The following is a 21199-nucleotide window of genomic DNA, read 5'->3' as shown; positions in this document are numbered from 1 at the left end:
GTGCAAATATTTGTAATTAAAAATAAATATAAAGTGAGCACTGTACACTTTGTATTTTGTGTTGTAATTGAAATCAATACATTTGAAGATGTAAAAACCATCCAAAATATTAATTTTTTCAATCGTGCGATTAATTTTTTCAGTCTAGAACACACAAAAAGAAGAGGGTGTTCTTAAAATGGCCTGAATTAGCTTTTCTTCCCCTGTATTAGTGGGAAGAAGGTAACAGTAATAGAAAAATGGGGTGAGATGGGCAGGAAGAAAGAAAGCTGGGTTTCTAGTCATGCTGGCTGCTCTAAAAATGCCAACTTCATGACAGGAGCAGCATTGCAGGAACTTATTCCCATATACTTTCCCTTCTGGTTCTCCATACTAGCCTGGGTGTGTGGCCTCTCCCCCAGTCACTGTTGCCATCTCTTGGAATATTTGGTGTTTTCTCTTAAAGCCCCAGCTCCTGGAGCCATGTGCTTGTGAGAACCTCAGCTTCCATTTTAAAACAGAGCACATTTCTGGTCCTCTTGGTTAAAGCTTAACAACGTGAACTCTACAGCCTCAGAAACCAGAACGCAAATAACTTTAAAAAAAAAAACCACGATTGAAGCTAATTGTGATTTGGGGGAAGAGGGTGCTGAGCCGTGGTGGAGCTGCCTCATGATTTTTGAATGCGGTTGGCCTTACTCTCATTGTATGCACCATTCATAGAAAACTGGCACATAAGTCACTACAAATGCTGATCACTGAATCTGATGAATACATCTAGCTAAAATTTTAACTGCAGCACGCTATCCTTTTACTCAAATCTGAGGCATGCATCCTACAAGTGATAGCAACATAAAGTCTCATTTTTGTAACTAGCATTTTTAATTTTAGAATTGTAGCCATGATCACTTAAATACTTCTAAAAATTCAGCCTAGAACGACAAAAAGCTGCATGTGTGCTCATAGCACTGCCCTTAGTTCTCGCTGCTGCTGCTTGAAACAGGAAGAGTTCAGGGGGAAAATGGGGCAGCAAGGTACAAGAAAGCACAAGAGACTTTGCATGCAATTCCCCCCCACACCACCACCACCCACACTAAGGAGAATCAGGCAGCCTGGTTCTTCTGTTTCACTTCTAGCATAAAGGAAAAAAATTGATGACAGATCTAAATATAGTACAAAGCTTTCCAATAAGATGGGGGAATGAAGACAAGCACAAGAGATTCTCTTATATTAATGAAAAGCAACTATTGTGCTGTTCCTATTGTACTTGGTCAGCAGGAGTCTGATTCCTAGCACTGCCAGCCAAGCTAGTATTTCATAGTGGCCAAGTCAGAATTTGTCCTTGGTCGACGAAGACAGTGGTGATGGGATGTTTTAGAAAACCTATAGATTCTGGGATACAGGTAGAAGAGATCACTCCAACTACCCAGGTGCACACTTTCATTTTTGGATAACTCTATGCGAATACTGTAGGGCTCATAGTAGTTTGTGGTTTGCTCACTTCTGCTATAAGGCAAGTAGCATAACTTGGTAAAAACTCTACCTTCTAGTAGGCTTAGCACTATATATATATATATATATATATATATATATATATATATATATATATATAAACATTGGAGCAAAAGACCAATACTGTATATTGTTCCTACATTCAGATTTCAAGCAGCAATACATTGGAGCAAAAGACCAATACTGTATATTGTTCCTACATTCAGATTTCAAGCAGCAATCAGTAACACATGGAAGATTTTGTACATGCATCTTAACATCCCTAGCTGTATTGTTCTTAGCTCTTCCACTTGAAAAGACCAATGATGACAGGATTGCAGTTTAGTCAAAGGCAAACTTTAGAGGGTGGAAAGAACTGAACTATTTACTTGCAATTCATAGTAGAATTACACACTTGGTTCTGTCAGGGAATTTCAGGCATTGGAAATACTAAATAAACATTAGTATAACAATTTGCAAATAAACAAAATACCACAAAGTGCACTGAGGCACTGCAGTCAGGGAGAATTCTCAACGGGTGCCAGATGCCAAAACTGATTCAGCAATAAAGAATTTGTCAGGAATGCTACAGTACCAGTGTTATGTTCTACGAACCAACACAGATTTATTGCAGCATTTCCATGCACCACTGCAATTAACAGCATCTGGTCCTTTAGGAAAAGAGGGTTTCCGCAGACCCAAAGTTCAGTAGTTTAATACAGGGCATGTAAATGCTAGAGGTTTGCTGCACCTTTAAATTAGACATGCATTAACTGGGACAGATAAGAGCAGCACTGACCAACTCATTCCTTTTGATGTTTGAAAGGATGTGTCAGTTGAAAGGAATAAATGTTTGTTGCTATTCCCAGCTTATTAGGAAAATTTTACCTTGACAGAAAAATAAGTATTGGCAAGTAGTACGGACCATAGCACAAGCAGCGAAGTTGTAAATAAGTCAGCCTGTCCACTGCAGAAAATGCTGGTTTCTAGAGCTTTCCGGTTGGTAAAGTGCAGGATAACACAGCTTTTACTGTGGTTGCCATTTGGGAACTCCCAAGAATCTTCTCACCAGCTCTCCCCAACTTCTAAGGCTTGTCCTGGTAGACCGGCTCAGAATGAAGCATTATTCGATCATTCTGGACCTTATAAATTTGAGTTTAGGGAATACAGACTCCAAAATCTGACAGGAATACAAGGGGCACCTTTACCGTTGGAAATGGCACTCGCTTACACTGTAATTTTAAGCACAACGAAGCCCATTACCTCAACTTTGCTTCCTGGATCATGACCAGCAGCAGCAAAGTAGACCACCTCCTGTACTTCTTCTCGAGGCCGTGCAGAATTTTTTCCAAACACAACAAGCCCATCTTTAGTGCGTGGTGGAAAAGCAACAAAACAATAACTGGGAGGAGCCACAGCCATCCTAAAAAAGTGAAGGGAAAAGGATAATGCAAGTCTGACTAGTATTTCAACAAACTTTCAAAAATCATTAAATACGTAGCTAGAGCTGGAGAACAAATATTTCACTGTCATATTCATCTTATTCCCTTGTTATGTCAGTTAAGTGCAGTTAGTGAAAGAGAAACAGATCAGGTCAGCTTACTCTTATTTGGGGTTCGATAAACACAATTAAATTACAGTGAGCTACAGACTCCCCATACACATCTGTGAAGGCAGAGGTGTAAGGAGCAGGGGAGAAGAGAAGGTGATTGTTCCTTGGTAATAAGACCAGTCAGCCCCTGAAGAAGGAAGATACTAAACACCGCTGATGCAGAGTAACACTTGACCTAGAAGCATTCTGCTGACTCAGAAATAGGCACTGCACCAGAGCAGAGAAATGCAGAAGAATGTTAAATATTCTACTGTAGTCGTCTTCTTCTAATGCAGTTAAAAAAAAAAAGACGAGTAATCTCTCAAATGGTATAATGGTATAACTGGAACTAGGACTAAAATATACATAAAGCACAAGTGGTAGCGGAGGCTGCCTGTCAGTTTAACTACCTATCCAAAAAGAAGAGTTATAATAGTAACTGCTAAGTGATTGAACCTGGTTTTCTTCTATTGTGTGTCTGGAGATTTTTAAACCTCATGTTAATTGATTGCCAGTTTGTAAAGGCTAGTCTGGAAACTCCTCCAATGCTTTTATCAGGATACAAATGTTCAAAGTGTCCAAACTGCCAGTTAATATATTTATGCAGGTTAACCCGCTAACTTGAGGCAAAACACATCCTACTGTAGACAAACTACTGGATGACTATTCCGTCAAACAATCATGGTTTGTCTTTAAGCACAGAAACTTCATCTATCAGATGTAAATTCAAAAGAAAATTATTCAAGACACAGTACAAACAGTACAAGCGTCCCTAAAAGGAAAGGTTTCACGGTAGCAGCCGTGTTAGTCTGTATCCGCAAAAAGAAGAACAAGAGTACTTGTGGCACCTTAGAGACTAACAAATTTATTAGAGCATAAGCTTTCGTGGACTACAGCCCACTTCTTCGGATGCATATAGAATGGAACATATATTGAGGAGATATATATACACACATACAGAGAGCATAAACAGGTGGGAGTTGTCTTACCAACTCTGAGAGGCCAATTAATTAAGAGAAAAAAAACTTCTGAAGTGATAATCAAGATAGCCCAGTACAGACAGTTTGATAAGAAGTGTGAGCATACTTACAAGGGGAGATAGAATCAATGTTTGTAAAGGTGTTACAGTGTAAGACATTTGGGGAAAAAATGCAACTGTTTACTTTGGTACTTCTATAGCTCATCACTATGGTATCAGAGTACCTCCCAAATTAATAAAAACGAGAACTGCCCCTTCTCTGTCTGCAGGAGTCACTTGAAAAGTAGCAGATTTAATCGAAACCATATGATCAAAAAGTTCCCAACAACCATTGCTTAAGTTATAGCAATGACTCTCTCAAATATGTGGTACTCTATTACAAAGCTGCCTTTGGTCATTGACTTATATAATATCTGAAAACTTTAAACATCATGCACTCCATACAATTCAATACTTGAAACAAACATTTTTAAAACTATAAATAGAACTGAGCAAACAGATTTTTTTTTTATTTTATTAGGTGGCTAACCTGAAATCCAGAAACAATTTTGTTTTTTCTTCACCAACATAAAAAAAAATCCAAAGATTTCATTTTGAGTTTAAAAAAAAAAACATGTTTAGATTTTGGTGGGGTTTGGAGGTTTTTTTTTTTTTTTTTTTGCTTAAAACTAAATTTCTAACCAAAAGACCTTGAAATAAAGATGAAACATTTCAAAAACATTGGAATGAAATGTTTTGGCTTAAAAAAAAAGATTCTTTTTTTCCTGTTGAAACTATTTGCCAAATTCAACCCAAATTCCAAAAATTACCTGATTTTAGGGCAGAGATCATTCAACTCTTCCTGCTGGACGATGAGTCATATTGTCACTAGTAGGTTAGGGTCACAGAGACAAGAGGTGGTATTGGAGCATTACAGTGCTGACAGGTCTCTCTCACATACTATCCCCTACCTATTGGCTTGGCTCACCTAAATAGCATGCAACATTCAAAAAGCAGATATTGGACATTCTGCAAAATGCTAAAGCCCCTTTCGGCATAAGCAATTTTCTCAATAGTGAGGTTTTTGGCACAGTAAGGACAAACTGTACTTATTTTGCTCACACTTTGAAAGCTGATACAGTTTCAACCAGCCTCAAATTAAGCTCTATATTCTGTAGTTCTGATTTTATTCACTTCAGCAAGTGCTTATTCCCTTTTGAAATGTATCTATAGTATTTTCCTGATTCTACAGTAAGTTGTATGATCCACCTTGTAATCACAGCCAATTTTACTGGAACCAATCTCCCAGTATGCCAAGTACAAAGTTTTGAGTGCTAGTGTTTGCGTCTAGACCTTTACATACCACATTTGTTGAACATGTATCTCTAACGGTGCTCCTGCATGTCCATTATAACGTCCAACATGGGAAATAGCTTTCCCACAGCAGACATCACTGCAACTGACAGGACAGTAAAAACAGAATCGCTAGTGCTCTGGATTTTTTTAACTACCTTACAATCTTCCCCATTGTTGACGTTCTGTTTGCCCCAATGCAGATATGTGTATGAAGTAAACAGCAGAGAAATATTGCAACCTAAAATAAAGCCCTTCACTTGATATACTGGCAATCTGGTTGGCAAAACTGATTAATATTCTCCTTACTTTTTTCTTCTATAAATATACTTAAGAGCCTGACACTAAACTCTTGTTCTATGCATACATATATGGATGGGAGCACATACAGTCTGTTGGGTAGGAGTTTTGCCTAGAATCCTACGTGCCTCATTCAAACATGCATCACTGACTCTGCAATGTCTGCCCCCTTCAGTTTGTTCAGAATGCTACTGCTAAACTCCAACTTCTTTGCCCATCTGGCTGATCACGTAACAACCTTCTCTGAATGCCTCCATTGACTTATCATTTCAGCTTCTCACAACCTTCAAAGCTCTACATACTGTTTATATCTAGTTAAGTTCTGCGATGAACCTCCCCCGTCTTTCTACCAGTGCTCTCAGCCTCCTCAGTTTATCAGATTCTCACAATCACCTCCATGCCTTCTTCCATGCATATTATGTCCTCCCGGAGCTCATCTTCAAGGTCTCTACTCTGTTCATATTTAACACTTAAAGACCCGCTTCTGTCATACTGCCTGTACTGAATTCAGTAGGCTTGTATATACAGTTATCTATTGTCCCTCCTTCCCTAATCTGTACTTGTCATCCTTAGATGGTCCTCTGAGCAGGGATTGTTCTTAAGTCTTTCGAAAGACTAGCACATAGCATGTACTACTGTAAATACACGTAGAAGAATGTCTCTTGCTATATTGTCACAACTACAGAGGCATATTTTGTGTTACTTCAACATTTTCTAGCGCACAAGCCCATATTCTCATACATATACTCTTCATACATAAACTGTATGGTGCTCCCGTGTGGACACTTCTATTTAACCAAAGAAACTCCTCATGACTGTGCTAACTTAAACTTGCACTACATGATCACTGGCACTGTCCTAACGTTTCTCTGAAACACAGTGCTTAGATGCAGCAATTCTTGGAAACCAGCATAGGCAGATGTGATAGCAGCCAATGGTTTTTGTTCATTAAACATAGGTAATTGCTGGTTTTCAATATTGTGAAATAGACATCACACCATTAAGAGTTAAACAGAGGTACCTACTGTCCAATTTAAGGTTAAAAATCCTTATTTTCAGCCAGTGTGAATTATTCATAACAATGGAACTACACAGATGGACAACAGCTGTGGAGCTGGCCCTGTACCAGTAGGTTTTAACTTCCCCGCATTCTTTGTGTGAGCAGTTAAGTAGTTAGGTAGGTTATTTGTGAAAGACTGATAATACACTGGTTTGATGTAGATCAGAATAGACAGCAAGAAAGTCAGAAAACAATCCAATTCTGCAGTGATATCTGAAGTGACAACTCACAGGTAATTAATATCATTTGACTGATCTCACTCATCAAGTGCAGTTTGATAAAAATTAATTATAAAGGGAACTTGGCTTTATATGCTGTTATCTTTGTATTTCTTTTGTTGTCTTCTGGTTACCATGGCAGTCTACTTAATGTGTGCCTGTACAATATGAAGAACCTTTGATTTAACGTATTCCTTATTTTCCAGTATAATCTCTCATTGTGATAAATTTCATTTAAAGATCGCAGAATTAAACTCAGTTTGACAAAGTCACCATTAGGAGCTAATCTGCGTAATACTTTGTTGCAGAAAGAAGATATAGAACAGAATGTCTTAGAGCCCTACACAACAGACTGGATGTCCCACTGTGAAACATCAGCTATGACCTACATTAGAGTTTTAGAAGCCACGAGTCTGAACAACAGGATCAAGTTTTTGAGTCAGCCTGTGCCATATTTTTAACCTAAAACTATGTCAAGGCAGAAATGGATTACAAATCTAGAGATTTTACATTTTAAAGTTGAGATTTTACATCTATCAGGGCTACAATCTTTGGTTTATGTAGATATTTGCACTGGTTTCATTTCCATGATATAAGTGCCTTACAAATTCTAAGTTATAGTAAGAAGGATATTAAGTTCCCATTAGACTCTCTCATGTATTTATCCACATAGGATTAAGTTCTCAAAGCGAAATATGGGGAACACAGCTGCCATTATTGTTCACTGAGTCTGTGCAGGGGAGGGTAGTGACACAGGTGAGACACCACAGCCATCTAAATAAATCTAAGTGCTGCATGTGTTGTTCCTGGTTTTGGTTTTTATAACCAGTGCTGTCACAGATGTACAGGATAGATTGCAGTATCCTGCAGGACATCGCATCTTTAATAGGCTCACTCCATCGTGCAGAATCTCTGGACTCGTCAACACTGTGTATACATGCATATACCCCTTTATTTTCATATTTTAAAAAGCCAAAGACACTGAAATATCCTCCATGTATTTCCCATTTTAAGTGCCAAAATTTCTTTAACTGAAGTAGAACGGTGAATGGAGAGGAAAGATGAATGGAGAAGAGGAGACGTCTCCATTCTTTTTTAAATGGACAACTATATTTGATATTGGGACAGAGGTAAAGACTCCTAAAAATGGAATGAGAGACTTAAATTACCTATGAGTTTTAAAAGAGAGAGATTTCAAGGCCAGAATGTATCATTAGATCATCTATTCTGACCTCCCGTAGATCTCAGGCAATTAACTTCACCCAGTTACCCCTGTAACTTGACTAAAGCATACTTCCCAGAAAGGCATGAAGTCTTGACATGAAAACATCAAGCAATGGAGAATTTCTTCCCCTTGGCAGTTTGTTCCAACGTTTATCACCTCAATGTTAAAGTATTTGTGCATTATTTCTACTCTGAATTTGTCTAGCTTCAACTTCCAGCCACTTGTTCTTATTATGCCTTTCTCTGCTAGTTTAACGAGTCCTTTAGTACCTGATATTTTCTCCCCATGAAGATATTTATACACTAATCAAGTAACCTCTCAATCTTTTTGACAAGCTAAATAGATCAAGCTCTCTGATGCTCTCATTGTAAGTAATTTTGTTCACCCCTTGGATAATTTTGGTGGATATTTTCTGCACCCTCTCCAGTTTTTCAACATTCTTTTTAAAATTTGGGCACCAGAAATGAGGCAATGTATTGCTATTGGTCCCCCCAGTGCCAGAGGTAAAAATCGCCTGCTAGAAGGGACCTTGAGAGGTTCTCAAATCCAGTCCCTTGTGCTGAAACAGGACCAAATAAACCTACCATTCCTGACAGGTGTTTGTCTAACTCATTCTTAACCTCCAATGAGGTCCTTGGAAGCCTATTCCAGTGCTTACCTATCCTTATGGTTAGAAAGCTTTCCTTAATAGCTAACCCAAATTTCCCTTGTTGTAGATCAGGGATCAGCAACCTTTGGCCCGCGGCCCACCAGGGTAAGCCCCCTGGCGGGCCAAGCCGGTTTGTTTACTTGCCGCGTCCACAGGTTCAGCTGATTGCAGCTCCCACTCGCCATGGTTCGCCGTCCCAGGCCAATGGGGGCTGTGGGAAGCGGCGTGGGCTGAGGGATGTGCTGGCCACTGCTTCCCGCAGCTCCCATTGGCCTGGAACGGCGAACCGGAGGCAGTAGGAACTGTGATCGGCCAAACCTGCGGACGAGCCAGGTAAACAAACCGGCCCGGCCCGCCAGGGGGCTTACCCTGGCAGGCCGCGTGCCAAAGGTTGCCGATCCCTGCTGTAGATTAAGCCCATTACTTCATTGGACAGGGAGAATAATTGATTACGGTCCTCTTTGTAACAGCCCTTAACATATTTGACGACTTCTCAGGTTGTCCCCGCCCCCCCCATCTTCTTTTCTCAAGACTAAACATGCCCAGTTTTTTTTTTAAACCTTTCCTCAGAGGTCAGGTTTTCTAAACCTTTTATCATTTTTTGTTGTTCTCCTCTGGACTCTCCAATATGTCCACATCTTTCTTAGTGTGTTGCCCAGAATTGGACTCCAGCTGAGGGTTCACCAGTGCAGAGTAGACTGGGACAATTACTTTCAGTGTCTTACACACAATACTCCTGTTAATACACCCTAGAATATTGGCCTTTTTCGCAGTTTCATCACATTGCTGACTTGGCTTGTTGGCATCCTTTCATCTGTGAGAGACAGTGGGAATTGCAGCCTATGATGTAGATGGTTTGCAATGTCTCATGTGACTGAATAGTCCAATCTGGGATTTGCATGATCTTTGGCAGTTAGTGCAAATGTATGTATATTGGTTGGGAGCTGCTTGCTTCCTATGGGCTCTTTTCTCTTCAAGCTGTAGGAGCCAGCTTCTGTCATGGACTTTGATACCCTGATTGAGACAATGGTGCCACTTGTTACAATCACTTGCCAAGATTTCCCATTGGTCAGGATCAATTCCAAATTCCTTCATATCTCGCTTGCATGTGTCTTTATAGCGAAGCTTGGGACGTTCTGTTGTTCTTGTTTCCTCTGATAGCTCCCCGTATAGCATGTCCTTGAGTATGCGTCCGTCTTAATGCTGACTCATTCAATTTGTTATCCACTAAAACCTCTAGATCCTTTTCAGCAGTACTGCCTCTTTGATAGTTATTCCATGTTTTGTAGTTGTGCATTTGATTTTTCCTTCCTCAGTGCAGTGCTTTGCACTTGTCTTTATTGAATTTCATCTTGTTGATTTCAAAGCAGTTCTCCAATTCATCAAGATTGTCTGAATTCTAATCCTGTCCTCCAAGTGGTTGGAACCCCTCCCAGCTTGGTGTCATCCACAAATTTTATGAGCATACTCTCTATTCTGTTATCCAGGTCATTAAACAAAAATATTGAATACTGTAGTACCAGACCCAAGACATGCTCTTGCAGGCCCACACCAGATACGTCCCCTCAGTCTGACTGTAAATCATTGCTCGTTGAGGACAGTTTTTCAACCGGTTTTGCACCCACCTTATAGTAATTTCATCCAGACCACACTTCCCTAGAGTGTCACGTGCATCTGTGTCAAAAGCCATATTAAAATCAAGATCATCACATCTACAGATTCCCCCATCCACTAGGCCAGCAACCTGTCAAATAAGGAAGTTAGATTAGTTTGGTATGATTTGTTCTTGACAAATCCCATGTTGTCTATTACTTATAAACCTTTTATCCTCTAGGTACTTATACATGGATTGTTTAATAATTTGCTCAAATGTCTTTCTCAGTATCAAAGTTAGGCTGACTGGTCTAATTCCAAGCTCCTCTTTCTTCCCCTTTTTAAAGATAGGTACTATATTTGTCTGCACCCATCTTTGAGAACTCATGGGGGATAATTGCTAACAGTTCAGAGATTACTTCAGCTAGTTCCTTAAGCACCTGAATGTGCATTTCATCAGACCTTGCTGACTTATGTAAATATTTTTAAAGTTAGATGCATTCAACCTGTTCTTATACATTCAAGGATCCTATTAGCCCTATTTGCCAGAGCCTTACACTAGGAAGAAGTACTTTTAAAATAGTTTCAGGATTGCTACACAATATGTAGCAAAGAATGAGTTTTTGGAAACCTCTGAATTCACTATATAGATATTTGAGGTATCACCAAAATGGGTATATATTGCATGGGAGAAAGTGAAAGGCTTTGTGAGATGGTATTCATGAAAACCTTCACCTATGGGTACGTAGGATAGTTACATTTCCAATTACGTCCTTTCCAGAAGTCCCAAGTGTAGGTTGCCAAAAAAAGAAGTATTTTTTGTAATTTTTTCCCCATGGAGAACTTTATTCCCAAATGCACTTTAAGGAAAAGTGCATTATTAAATTCCATAACACAACTGCACCTACATGTGAGCCATTTGCTCAGATAACTATCCAATGCCATGTTTTCCTCTGACCTAAGTGTAAGTAATGGCTCTTACCACATTTTATGGTCATCTAGTTATAAGTGTGTCATTATTTTAAGTCTTTGATATAAAAATTTAAGTTGGAGCAAACAAAGTTGCTACTATCTTGCTTGTTTATTGACCCAGTGATAAAGGAAGGGTTTTTCAGCGTGCACTAGACACTCTCAAAACTAGTTGAGACAATTTTTATTGTGCATCTGCAATTTAATTTTAAGATGAAATTCTGTTCTTCAAAGATTTCAGAAAAGGAGGCAGCAGAGACAAGGTCCGAGGCCAGAGAAAAAGGGAAATGAAATGGAGGAGAGGGGGGTTAGTTCTTGGGAAAGAAACATTTTTAAAGTAGGTATTCACTTTGTGCTAGAGTTGCTACAGGAATGAAGTGATGTGGGATGGTGTTTTCAGAGGAGGTAGTCCATGAGCATTTCAAGAAGTAGTCCTCAAACTTTTCCATAGTGTGAACTCACGTCCTAGGCCAACAGGGCTCTTACATAAGGAAAAGCAGCCACAGCAGGAAAGATGGTCCAGTGTTTGGGGCACTGGCCTCGGTACTTGGAAGGCCCGTGTTCAACTCCCTGCTCTGCCACAGGCTTCCTGTATGGCCTTGGGCAAGTCACTTGGGCCTGGTCTACACTTAAATTTTGCTGTAATAGCTATGTCTGTTTGCAGTGTGGAGAGAAAAAAATAAATTAATCACACCCCTAAAAGACATGGATATGCCAGGAAAAGCCCAAGTAGTATAGACACAATTATACCAGCAAAGCAGTGCTCTTGCTGTTACAGCTTATTTCATTTGGGAACTGGAAACTTTTGGTGGTATAAGCTGCATCTCCCCGACATGGCTTGCCAGAACAGTTATCTGGCAAATCCCTTCTAGTGTAGCCAGGGCCTATATCTCTGTGCCTCCATTCTCCAGTCTCTAAAATGAAAATAATACGTCTCTACCTCACAGAGGTCTGCATTAGAGACAATGAGACACTATTTTGCTAATGGAAGGCCAAAGTAATAGATAGCTGGATCACTCAGAGCATGCGGACTTCCTCCAAGACATCTGGAAATTTGACCAGGATGATTTGGAGCCAGGTTAGGAATGACAAGCTAAATAAGCTATGTTTTTATAATGCTTACATGTATGTTCTTGGTTTAGTGTCCCCAAAAAAGTCAACCATGTATATTGAGGACATGATTTCCAAACACTCTTAACTTGATCAAGTCAAAGTCAATTTTGTCCAGAATAAGGCCACATATTGCTTCTCTGCAAGAATTACTTCCATACCAAACTTCAGATTTCAAAGGTAAGCCATTTTTACTCAAGCTATTTTAAAGAAATCACCATATAGTCACCAAGCAAAGAAATTTCCATTACAAGTTTCACAAAGTTATAATCTATGTGAACATAGGACTTGATAGTGGATGCTTTTATAGGTGTTGTTCCTCAATTTTACTTGGAAATATTTATCTAGTGTATTAGAATTACAAACTTAGATATTAATACTTTGCGATGCCTTCCTGTTTAGCCAATCTGACTCCTATTTCTGGGACAGTAAGATTGCATGCAAGTGTTTCTTGCCTACGACTGGTCCTTTGTCTTCAGATTGCAAAAACAACAGTCTTGCGGTGAAAATGCAGCATTTCAGTAACTAGGAAACTGTCTACAGAAAAACTAGACAAGTGTGGGAAAGTTGGGTCAGAATAAAAATCTGTCTTGACATTTAACTAGCGTTTATTGAATTGAATGAATACTCAGTCTTTGCACTGTTTTAATTGTCTGTCTTGACAAAGTGCCCTGAAGCTTTATCTCAGTGAAACCAAAAAATTCTCCCAATTAGTCATATATTAAAAGATCTTTAGATTTAATATGAAAAAGGCAGGCTGGCTAGGGTTTTAGGGTTATAAGTGATTTTGATATACAAAGCACATATCTGGCCAGTAGATTTATTTAACATTTCCTGAACAGTGGAAACTGAAAATTCATAATCTCCGCACAGGCTATTTCTGTCTATAGACCTATTTCTTTAAGGAGTGTAACAGAGCACTGCTGTGCTACAAGGAAATCTTAAAAATAACTGTTGGTTCTGCACCAACTGTGTTCTAATTCATCAGAATGGAGAAGTATCATAGTTTGGTTGGATTATTTCTTTATCAAATATTCATTTTAAAAATACAAAATGTTACAATATATCAAGGTGTTCCCCACAAAGCCTAACATGAAAGCCCAAAGTGGTCTCTACATTTCCTACAGCTACGCAATCTATTCACAGAAATCCTCCAACATCTCTTAAAGTAACACCAAAACAATCAGTACGATGCATTTTCAAACAATTTCCCTTGGTTTGTCTTAGCTGAGATCATACGGGCTAGTCTTTACTAGAAAGTTAGGTAGTAGTAGAACATGACATGGAGGAGGAGGAATTTTAACATGGGAGTTATGACTTGGCAGTCAGTGTCGACAAGTTGTGTGTGTACATGTTAGCTTGTCATTGGTAAAACCCTATGGAAACTAAGTTAATATTGTGTCAGCTGGTTGTGGTTAACAATAACATGACAGATTGTCCCTGTCTTCACTGACTTAAGATTTATTAACATAACTTGACTCAGTTTGTTTTAGCACTACCTAAAGGTCTAGTCAGGGCCAGCTCCAGGATTTTGGCCGCCCCAAGCAGCCGGAAAAAAAAAAAAAAAAAGCCACGATCGCGATCGCGATCTCCGGCGGCAATTCGGCGGGAGGTCCTTTGCTCCCAGCGGGAGTGGGGGACCGTCCGCCGAATTGCCGCCGAATACCTGGACTTGCCGCCCCTTGCCAGAGCGGCCGCCCCAAGCACCTGCTTGTCAGGCTGGTGCCTGGAGCCGGCCCTGGGTCTAGTGAAGGAACACTTAGTTGGTTTACGCACACTTGCTCATTATTCCATCCTACATAATCCACTATTGGACTCCTTGGTCCTTGATTTCCCTGGTGTTAATCACTGTTTTTATTTCCATTAAAGTGCCCTGCAAAAGGGATTTTTAATCTTTAAAGAACTCTACATTTACATCTTTAATGCTTGCTAAGAGCAATACTTAAGTCATTCACCAATACATAAAATCCTTCAGTCCCTCCCATCCTAAGACAAATCAAAAGTCTTAAAGGAATGGGATGAAGTGAAGTTTTGGATCCCCCCCAAATCATCCTATAACAGCCAGCCAAGTCTCATAAATAAGACCCTCCAAATCTCACCTTGAGAACAAGAAAAAAAATTAGCCTCTGCTAGAGGCCAGAGATATTACAGAACTTAAAGGAGTACACACTTCAACCATCAGAAATTGTTTACAACAACGGCTATTTATATAGCACCAATAGTATAGTGTGCTGCAACTTCTCTAACTAGAAAAGGTTTGCTACTGGCCGCCTTACAGATCACAGCTGAGATCACCTATGTTGTCTGAGGAAACTGGAGACAGGGTTTGCTTTCCTTCCTCCTCCCACCCCCCAGTGAAGGTCCTCAGCAGTGGAATTTGCTTCTTCCCTGACGGGAAAGCCTAAGTAGGGTGACATTCAAGGTGTACCACATGTTGTCTTGGGTATTTCTGTGCTGGTGGAGAGAAAACAGGTTCAGCTTTGTTGAGATAGGGAAGTTAATTGTGGACTTTGTAATAATTCATATAACATTTTACATGTACCTAGAGTAGAAATCTATTTCCATATCTTTAACATTAGTGTGTATATTTTACGTAATCTGAGATGCCAATCTCTTTTACAAGTCTGGCAGTGTCTTGACAGTACTTGTATATACAAATTATTAAAGATACATGACCATCATATCCTGCAGAAGAGGAAACTGATGATCCAAAATACACCTAATAAAAGCAAGATTCATTCTGCAGCAGGGCTGGAACAAAGAAGAGAATCTGATATGCAAGTCACAAAGAGATAATGGTTCACAACTTGAGGCACTGGAAGGTTTTAAAAATTGAAAAAACATGCAATGTTATGCTTAGAGCCCTGTGCGGATACAAAAATGTGGATCCGCATCTGCCAGAATTAACATGCATCCTACCTGCGATCCGCTAGCCATATTTTATGTGTATCCGCACCTGCAGCAGCAAGCTGTCTCACAAGGGCTAGCAATGGGGAAGAGGGCAGAGATGAGTGAGCAGGGGGGATCTTGCAGGGAAGAGGCGGCGCGAGGGCGGAGACTGGAAGTAAGGGGCAGTGCGGAGGCAGGATCTTGAGGTGAAGGGGCATCACATCACGTGCTGCTCCTGGGAGCTCACGAGCTATGGCAGCAGCACTGTTGCATCATGGCAGGGTGGAGGGGTGGGGCGCTAGGGGCTCACCCGCGCCAATTGCCGGGGGTGGGTCCTGCTGCCCAGGAGCCGGCAGGCCAGGAGCATGGCCAGTGCTGCCGGGCCAGGCCATGGCCAGAACACTAGCACTGCCCGTGGGGCCCGAGCTGCTGGACAGGAAGCGGCACGGCAAGTAGGTGCTGGACAGCCCTGACTGCGGCCTGCTGCCCAGCCCCAGCCACTGGCTGCTGGCCACCGGCCCCGAGTGTGCTGCATCCCCCATGCTGCCTGAGCCACATGCCGTGGGCCAGGTGCCGCATGTGATCAACTATCCACATCTGATTGACTATCCGTGGATATCAAGCGGATATCCATGGATTTGCAGGGCTCTCATTATGACTATACTGGGGGAGGGTCTGCAGTAAAAGTAATCTTATTTGTACATAAAATGGATACGAGGAGAGTGGTCTTGTGGACAAAGCACAGGACTCTAGGCACAGTATGTACTACATGCTGCATATTCAGACAGAATACACAATTAAAATCATTTCTATAGAATATAGATAGGGGAGGTAGCTATATTATGCTGCACTGTACGTTGACATCAGTATCTATTTATTTGAAACTTACAGATGTAGATAATTTAATTAATGTTGGATTAAGGTCTCTGTTGGGTTTATGAATAGGTTATCAAGCGTACTTTTGCATGCATAGGTTCTGGAACTAGGGATGCTGCCACACCCCCTAGCTTGAAGTGGTTTCCATCATGTACAGGATTTACATTTTGGTTCAATGGCTCCTAGTACCCCCACTATACAAATTGTTCTAGCACCCCAGTTTGCATGTGCCTACTTTTGTCTGGGGGAGGGAGAGGAGGCATAGCCAAAACTTGTAACTCAAACAGGGGGCTCAGCTCAAAAGGTTTGAAAACCGCTGATTTAAAGGATGTGTTGACCCATTACACAGGAGGAGAATTTACTCCTGGGGGTATTCTGCACAACTGTGTGTGCATAATTAATGAGCCGTGCATATTTTAAAGTTTTGGGGCAGAAAAAAGCTTCTGCCAGAAAGTTGCTGCAGTTCCGCCTTTGCCCACCAGAGAGAACAGAGCAGCAGCTCCCGGCCAGCTAGGGAAGAGAAAGAGCCTGCCTTCTTCACAGCGTCTATTGGACCAGGTCAGGAGACAGGGTCTATGGGGAGAAAGATAGCGTGGGGCTGGGGCGGGGGGGTCAGACAGGGGCTCATAAGGACTAAGGGGAGAGGACAGATTGGGGCAGGAGCTAAATGGCATTGAAAGCACAGGGCCACAGAGGGGAGGAATATGCAGGGCCACATGGTGACAGGGAGGGGCTACAGAGCCACATACAGATGGGGGTGGCTGAGTGGGGGCACAGAGACACATTGAGACGGGGGAGGAGATGCAGGGTCACATGGGGATGGGGGAGTGGGTGTCTGAGTGGGGGTGAAGGGACACATGGACAGGGCTACCAGGACACATGGGGACGGGGACAGATGTGCCTGACTAAAGGAGAGGCTAGGGGTCAGCCAACGTCTGCATAGGGGAAGCTCCCTAACAATCCCTTCCCACCCTCCAAAAAACCCTGTTCCATACTTTTCCCACCCATACCCAACAACCCTCAAAGTTCACACCCAAGCTCCCTCCTAGCAATTACTTCCCTCTCCCTCAGTCCTCCATTACCCCTGGCTCCTCCAAGCCTTTGCACTGCTTTTGAGGGGAGTGGGAAATACGGTTCTGTATTGTAGTTTAAATGAATTATTACTCAGTTCTGTATTAATATGCCTAGTAAGGAATCTATTGGTCAAAAACCATTTCCTGAATCATTTTTGTTGTCTGTATTGTTACAGAAATACTTGCTGACAAGTATTTTGAAATAAATTACCAAAAATAATTGAAACTGGTGTGATTAGATTGTGTGATCTTGACAAATAAAATATGCAGAATTTTAAAATATTGTGCACAGAATGTTTAATTTTTTGTTGCAGTATTCCCCCAGAAGAAAGAATTTCACCCTACATGCATACCTTGCTAATTCAGACTGACCAGCTCATTTCACATTACTGAAAATTGCATGTCTGTGAGTAGGTGAACAAAAGAGGCACAGAATGCATCAAAAGTATTTTGTTTACTTACTTTAAAAGATATAGTTCAGTTTGTGTTGGTTGTACCATAATTGAGCATAGTAAGTGTACCTAGTATAGCTTGTAACAATAATTACTAAACAAAAACACATCACTGCAGAACTCTGCTGTTTAAATGGCATCAGAGAAACAGGAATAGGCAGCAATTTTTGGTGCTAATTGTGAATGTGTATGTTCCCAAAGTTCTACTGAATTTACAGAGATTTAAGAAGAATCAGAGCACTCCGAGACAAAAATCTGGCCTTTGTGGCCACATTAAACAGAACTGTGTCTACAAGAAACAAGTCAATATTGAAAGCTTACAAAATATAAGTGAGTGTATTAATTCTGTATCAACTGTATGCAGTTAAGTTTTTTTCTGAGTAGCTAGGTTCACCACCTCTTTTCAGAGAGTTAAAGTAAATATTAAAAAAAATAGTCATGCCTTGTTTTAGCAGTAAAAATATATTGTCCTCCAAAATTTCTGCAAATATAAAACAAGCTCATAAACTGTAAATGGATTTGCTTACTTATCAGACATTTTGTAACTTGTCTATTTTCAGATTGTAAAAGGTGGCTTTGGGACCTTAACTGCTTGACAGATTTTATCTACTTTAGAAGTGTTACATATGATTGAATTAAGCTCTCTCCAAGCTTGGATGCTCTGAAATCAATGAGTGTCTTATTTTCAGTGGGAGAAAGTTCAAGCCCCTTCAAATACTTGGTTTTGTTGGGGTTTGTTTTGTTTTTGAGTGCAGCAGTTTGTTGTTTAGATATGTTTTAAAATTAGAATTAAGAGGAAATAAAGCAATAATTATCCACAGCATGTGCCCTGATGGCTGTCAGCAGTTAGTTAAACCTATTCCCATAAATTTCTAACAAAAGATTAATAAGGTTATTATAGTTGTTGGTATTATATTCATTTAAGTTATTAGTTCACATCACAGTATGAAGAGATTTATACATGTTTTCCTATTTGAGTCTGTTACAACACAATTGCTTCTCTCTTATCAAATCTAAGGCCCCATATGGTGCATGGCTTTACTCAAATGAGCAGTCTTATTAATTTTGGTGTGACTGTTCATGCGAATAAAAGTTATATCTTTTCATGTTTTGAAAATCGGGGCCTTAATATGTAGCCTTATGAGGGCATCTAGCTGTCTTCCTCATGAGCTGTTGCTAAAACATGTTATCCTTCTGAATTTTGGATATAAATATTGGGGTAAAGTCCATTTTATAAATATAAGTACAGTACCCAACTCAATACATTATAGATATAGGTGCCAATTCAGTAAATACTTGCACATTTAAGTAACTTTACTCACTGGACTACTCCTACAAGCAAAATTAAGCACATATATAAGGGTTTCCAGGATTTCAAGGTGACTGTAAAACTCCATTTTTTTAAAAAAGAGAGTATCTTAAACCTTTTCTCACCACTTTTAATTTTTTTTTTTTTTAAGAATGATCAGAGATTCCTTTTTCATACTAGGGACAAGGACAAGACTTACTGATGTCAGCCTCAAAATTCAATGTCATTTGAGACCTTTACCTCACATCCTTACTCTTAAGATTCTGCATAGAACAAACATCAAAAAGCAAATAACTATTCGATCTTAGGCTTTGTGGTTAAAAAAAATCCAATAACTATTTAGGAAAAAAATTGCATTAGTGTCACAATAAGTAATCCACAAAAGCTGCATGAATTGCAGGTGTACAAGACACTTCTTCAGAATGCTACTGTACTTAAGTAAATAAAGTGATATTAAAAAACTGCAAACATCACCTAACAAACCAGAATAAAATGCCCCACTTGTTCTCTGTAATCTGAACAAAACACACATCAATCACTCTACAGCGCATTAGTGTGGGACTCCCTGGCATGATGTGTTCTAACACAATTAAAATCACTTCTGTAGAGCAGGGTTAAAGGAGACAGAATGAGGAACAGAATATAGATAGAGGAGGTAGCCATATTATGCTGCACTGTATATTGACATCAGGTCTCAACCCTTGTGGCTGAAATATTTGGAGCTTGTGGTCATAGTAAGGAGTCACAATGGGTAAGGCAGACAAGATTTTCTAACACTATGGAAGCAGATAAATGGAAAATTTCACACAGACCGTGAGCCACTCAGCAGACGAACAACTATTCATTAACTCGAGAGGCTATAACCATAGGGCCAAACATATCTGGACACACATTTGGTGTGTGGGTAAGGCTATCCACATACCGTACTCTTTATACTCCAGAGCTATAGTGACACACATGATGAGCTACAGTTATCTGGCTGGTTTAGACCCACCTCGCCCTATAACGACGCACGGGGTAGGCAGGCGGGCTAACTCCCCAGCCCTGGAGCTTTTCCACATCCTCTAAGCCCCGTGGTTTTCCACCTGCCCTTCGCAGACCTCGGGGCGGGGGAGGGGGCGCAAACTATGTCTAAGATTGCCAAAGGGGTCTGAAATTGTCCAAGCGTTTGCAACTGAACAAAGGTTGGAAAGCACCGCTGTGGCTCGGAAGCGTCACACCCACCGCGGATGGGAGCTCTCCAGCTGCACCCCCGCTGAAGACAGCAATAAGCCGAGGGCCAGCGCTGGCTCAGCGCGCCCCCCTCCCTCCCCATAGCGGTAGGGTCCCTCCCGCATGCCCTGGTCGCCGGAGAGCAGCGGCAGGAGCCGGGGGCTCAGCCCAACGTCCCGAGCGCCCAAGACCGGCTCAAAGGAGGCGTTTGCAGGCACAGCTTGCGCCGGCCCCTCCCCGGCTCGCCCCAGGCAGAGGCGAGCGAAGCAGCGGCCCCGGAGGCCGGGCATCTCACCTGCCAGGCGCTCGGGCTGCTCCCGGGCTCCTCTCCAGCTGCCCCGGGCTTCTGCTGCGATAGAAGCCGCGAGGGCGGCGGCGGCCTCTCCAGGTAACAGCCGGGCTCCGGCTCACGGGAGCAGCCTCTCAGCAGCCAGCCCCGCCCGCTGCTTGCTCCGCGCCGGGGGCAGGGCCAGGCGGGTGGCGGGGAGGCGGGGGCCGCTGCTGTGCTGCAGCCGGAGCCGCGCGCGGCAGCCGGCGGAGGAAAGGGGCCGGGCCGGGTCTAGACGCAGAGAGCCCCGCGCTCGGGGGGTGCCCACGCCAGGCCGTGCCCCAGGCAGGTCTCTTGCATCATTGCCTCGGGTGAGGGGGCAAATGACAGGCGCTCAGCGTGCACCCAGTTCCCCTCCCCGGCCTGGGGCCGCTTGGGGCACGCGCTGGTCACGGGACATGAAAATTGGGCCAGCCACGTTTTGAACGGTTGGCCCAAGAGCCGTCCACACACACAGGACCAGCCGAGGATGTCTGCTGTTGTAGGGGGACAGACACGTGCAGGAGGCCGCTATGCGGCTCCCACGTCTGCGGCCAGGACCCTCGCTCTGCACAGCCTTGAGCC

At 41.7% G+C, this 21199-nt stretch overlaps 1 protein-coding gene across 2 annotated transcripts in view; it reads right to left on the bottom strand.

The window, feature by feature from the left end:
* SCRN1 (secernin 1) overlaps window positions 1-20793 on the bottom strand; it is a 55969-nt gene extending 35176 nt beyond the window's left edge. Inside the window, exons 1-3 of one of the 2 annotated variants that reach the window (XM_054020053.1) lie at window positions 20603-20793; window positions 10450-10568; window positions 2734-2893 (exon numbers count right to left, since the gene is read on the bottom strand). In XM_054020053.1, the coding sequence (XP_053876028.1) occupies window positions 2734-2893; window positions 10450-10514 (225 nt within the window). In that variant the 5' untranslated portion in view covers window positions 10515-10568; window positions 20603-20793. The remainder of the gene's footprint in view (window positions 1-2733; window positions 2894-10449; window positions 10569-20602) is intronic. The other variant, XM_054020054.1, reaches the window with a different exon arrangement.
* Between the last annotated feature and the right edge of the window lie 406 nt (window positions 20794-21199).

Source organism: Malaclemys terrapin, chromosome 2 (genome assembly GCF_027887155.1).
Source record: "Malaclemys terrapin pileata isolate rMalTer1 chromosome 2, rMalTer1.hap1, whole genome shotgun sequence".
In the NCBI taxonomy this organism is placed as follows: Eukaryota; Metazoa; Chordata; order Testudines; family Emydidae; genus Malaclemys; species Malaclemys terrapin.
This window is presented reverse-complemented; position numbering and strand designations above follow the sequence as displayed.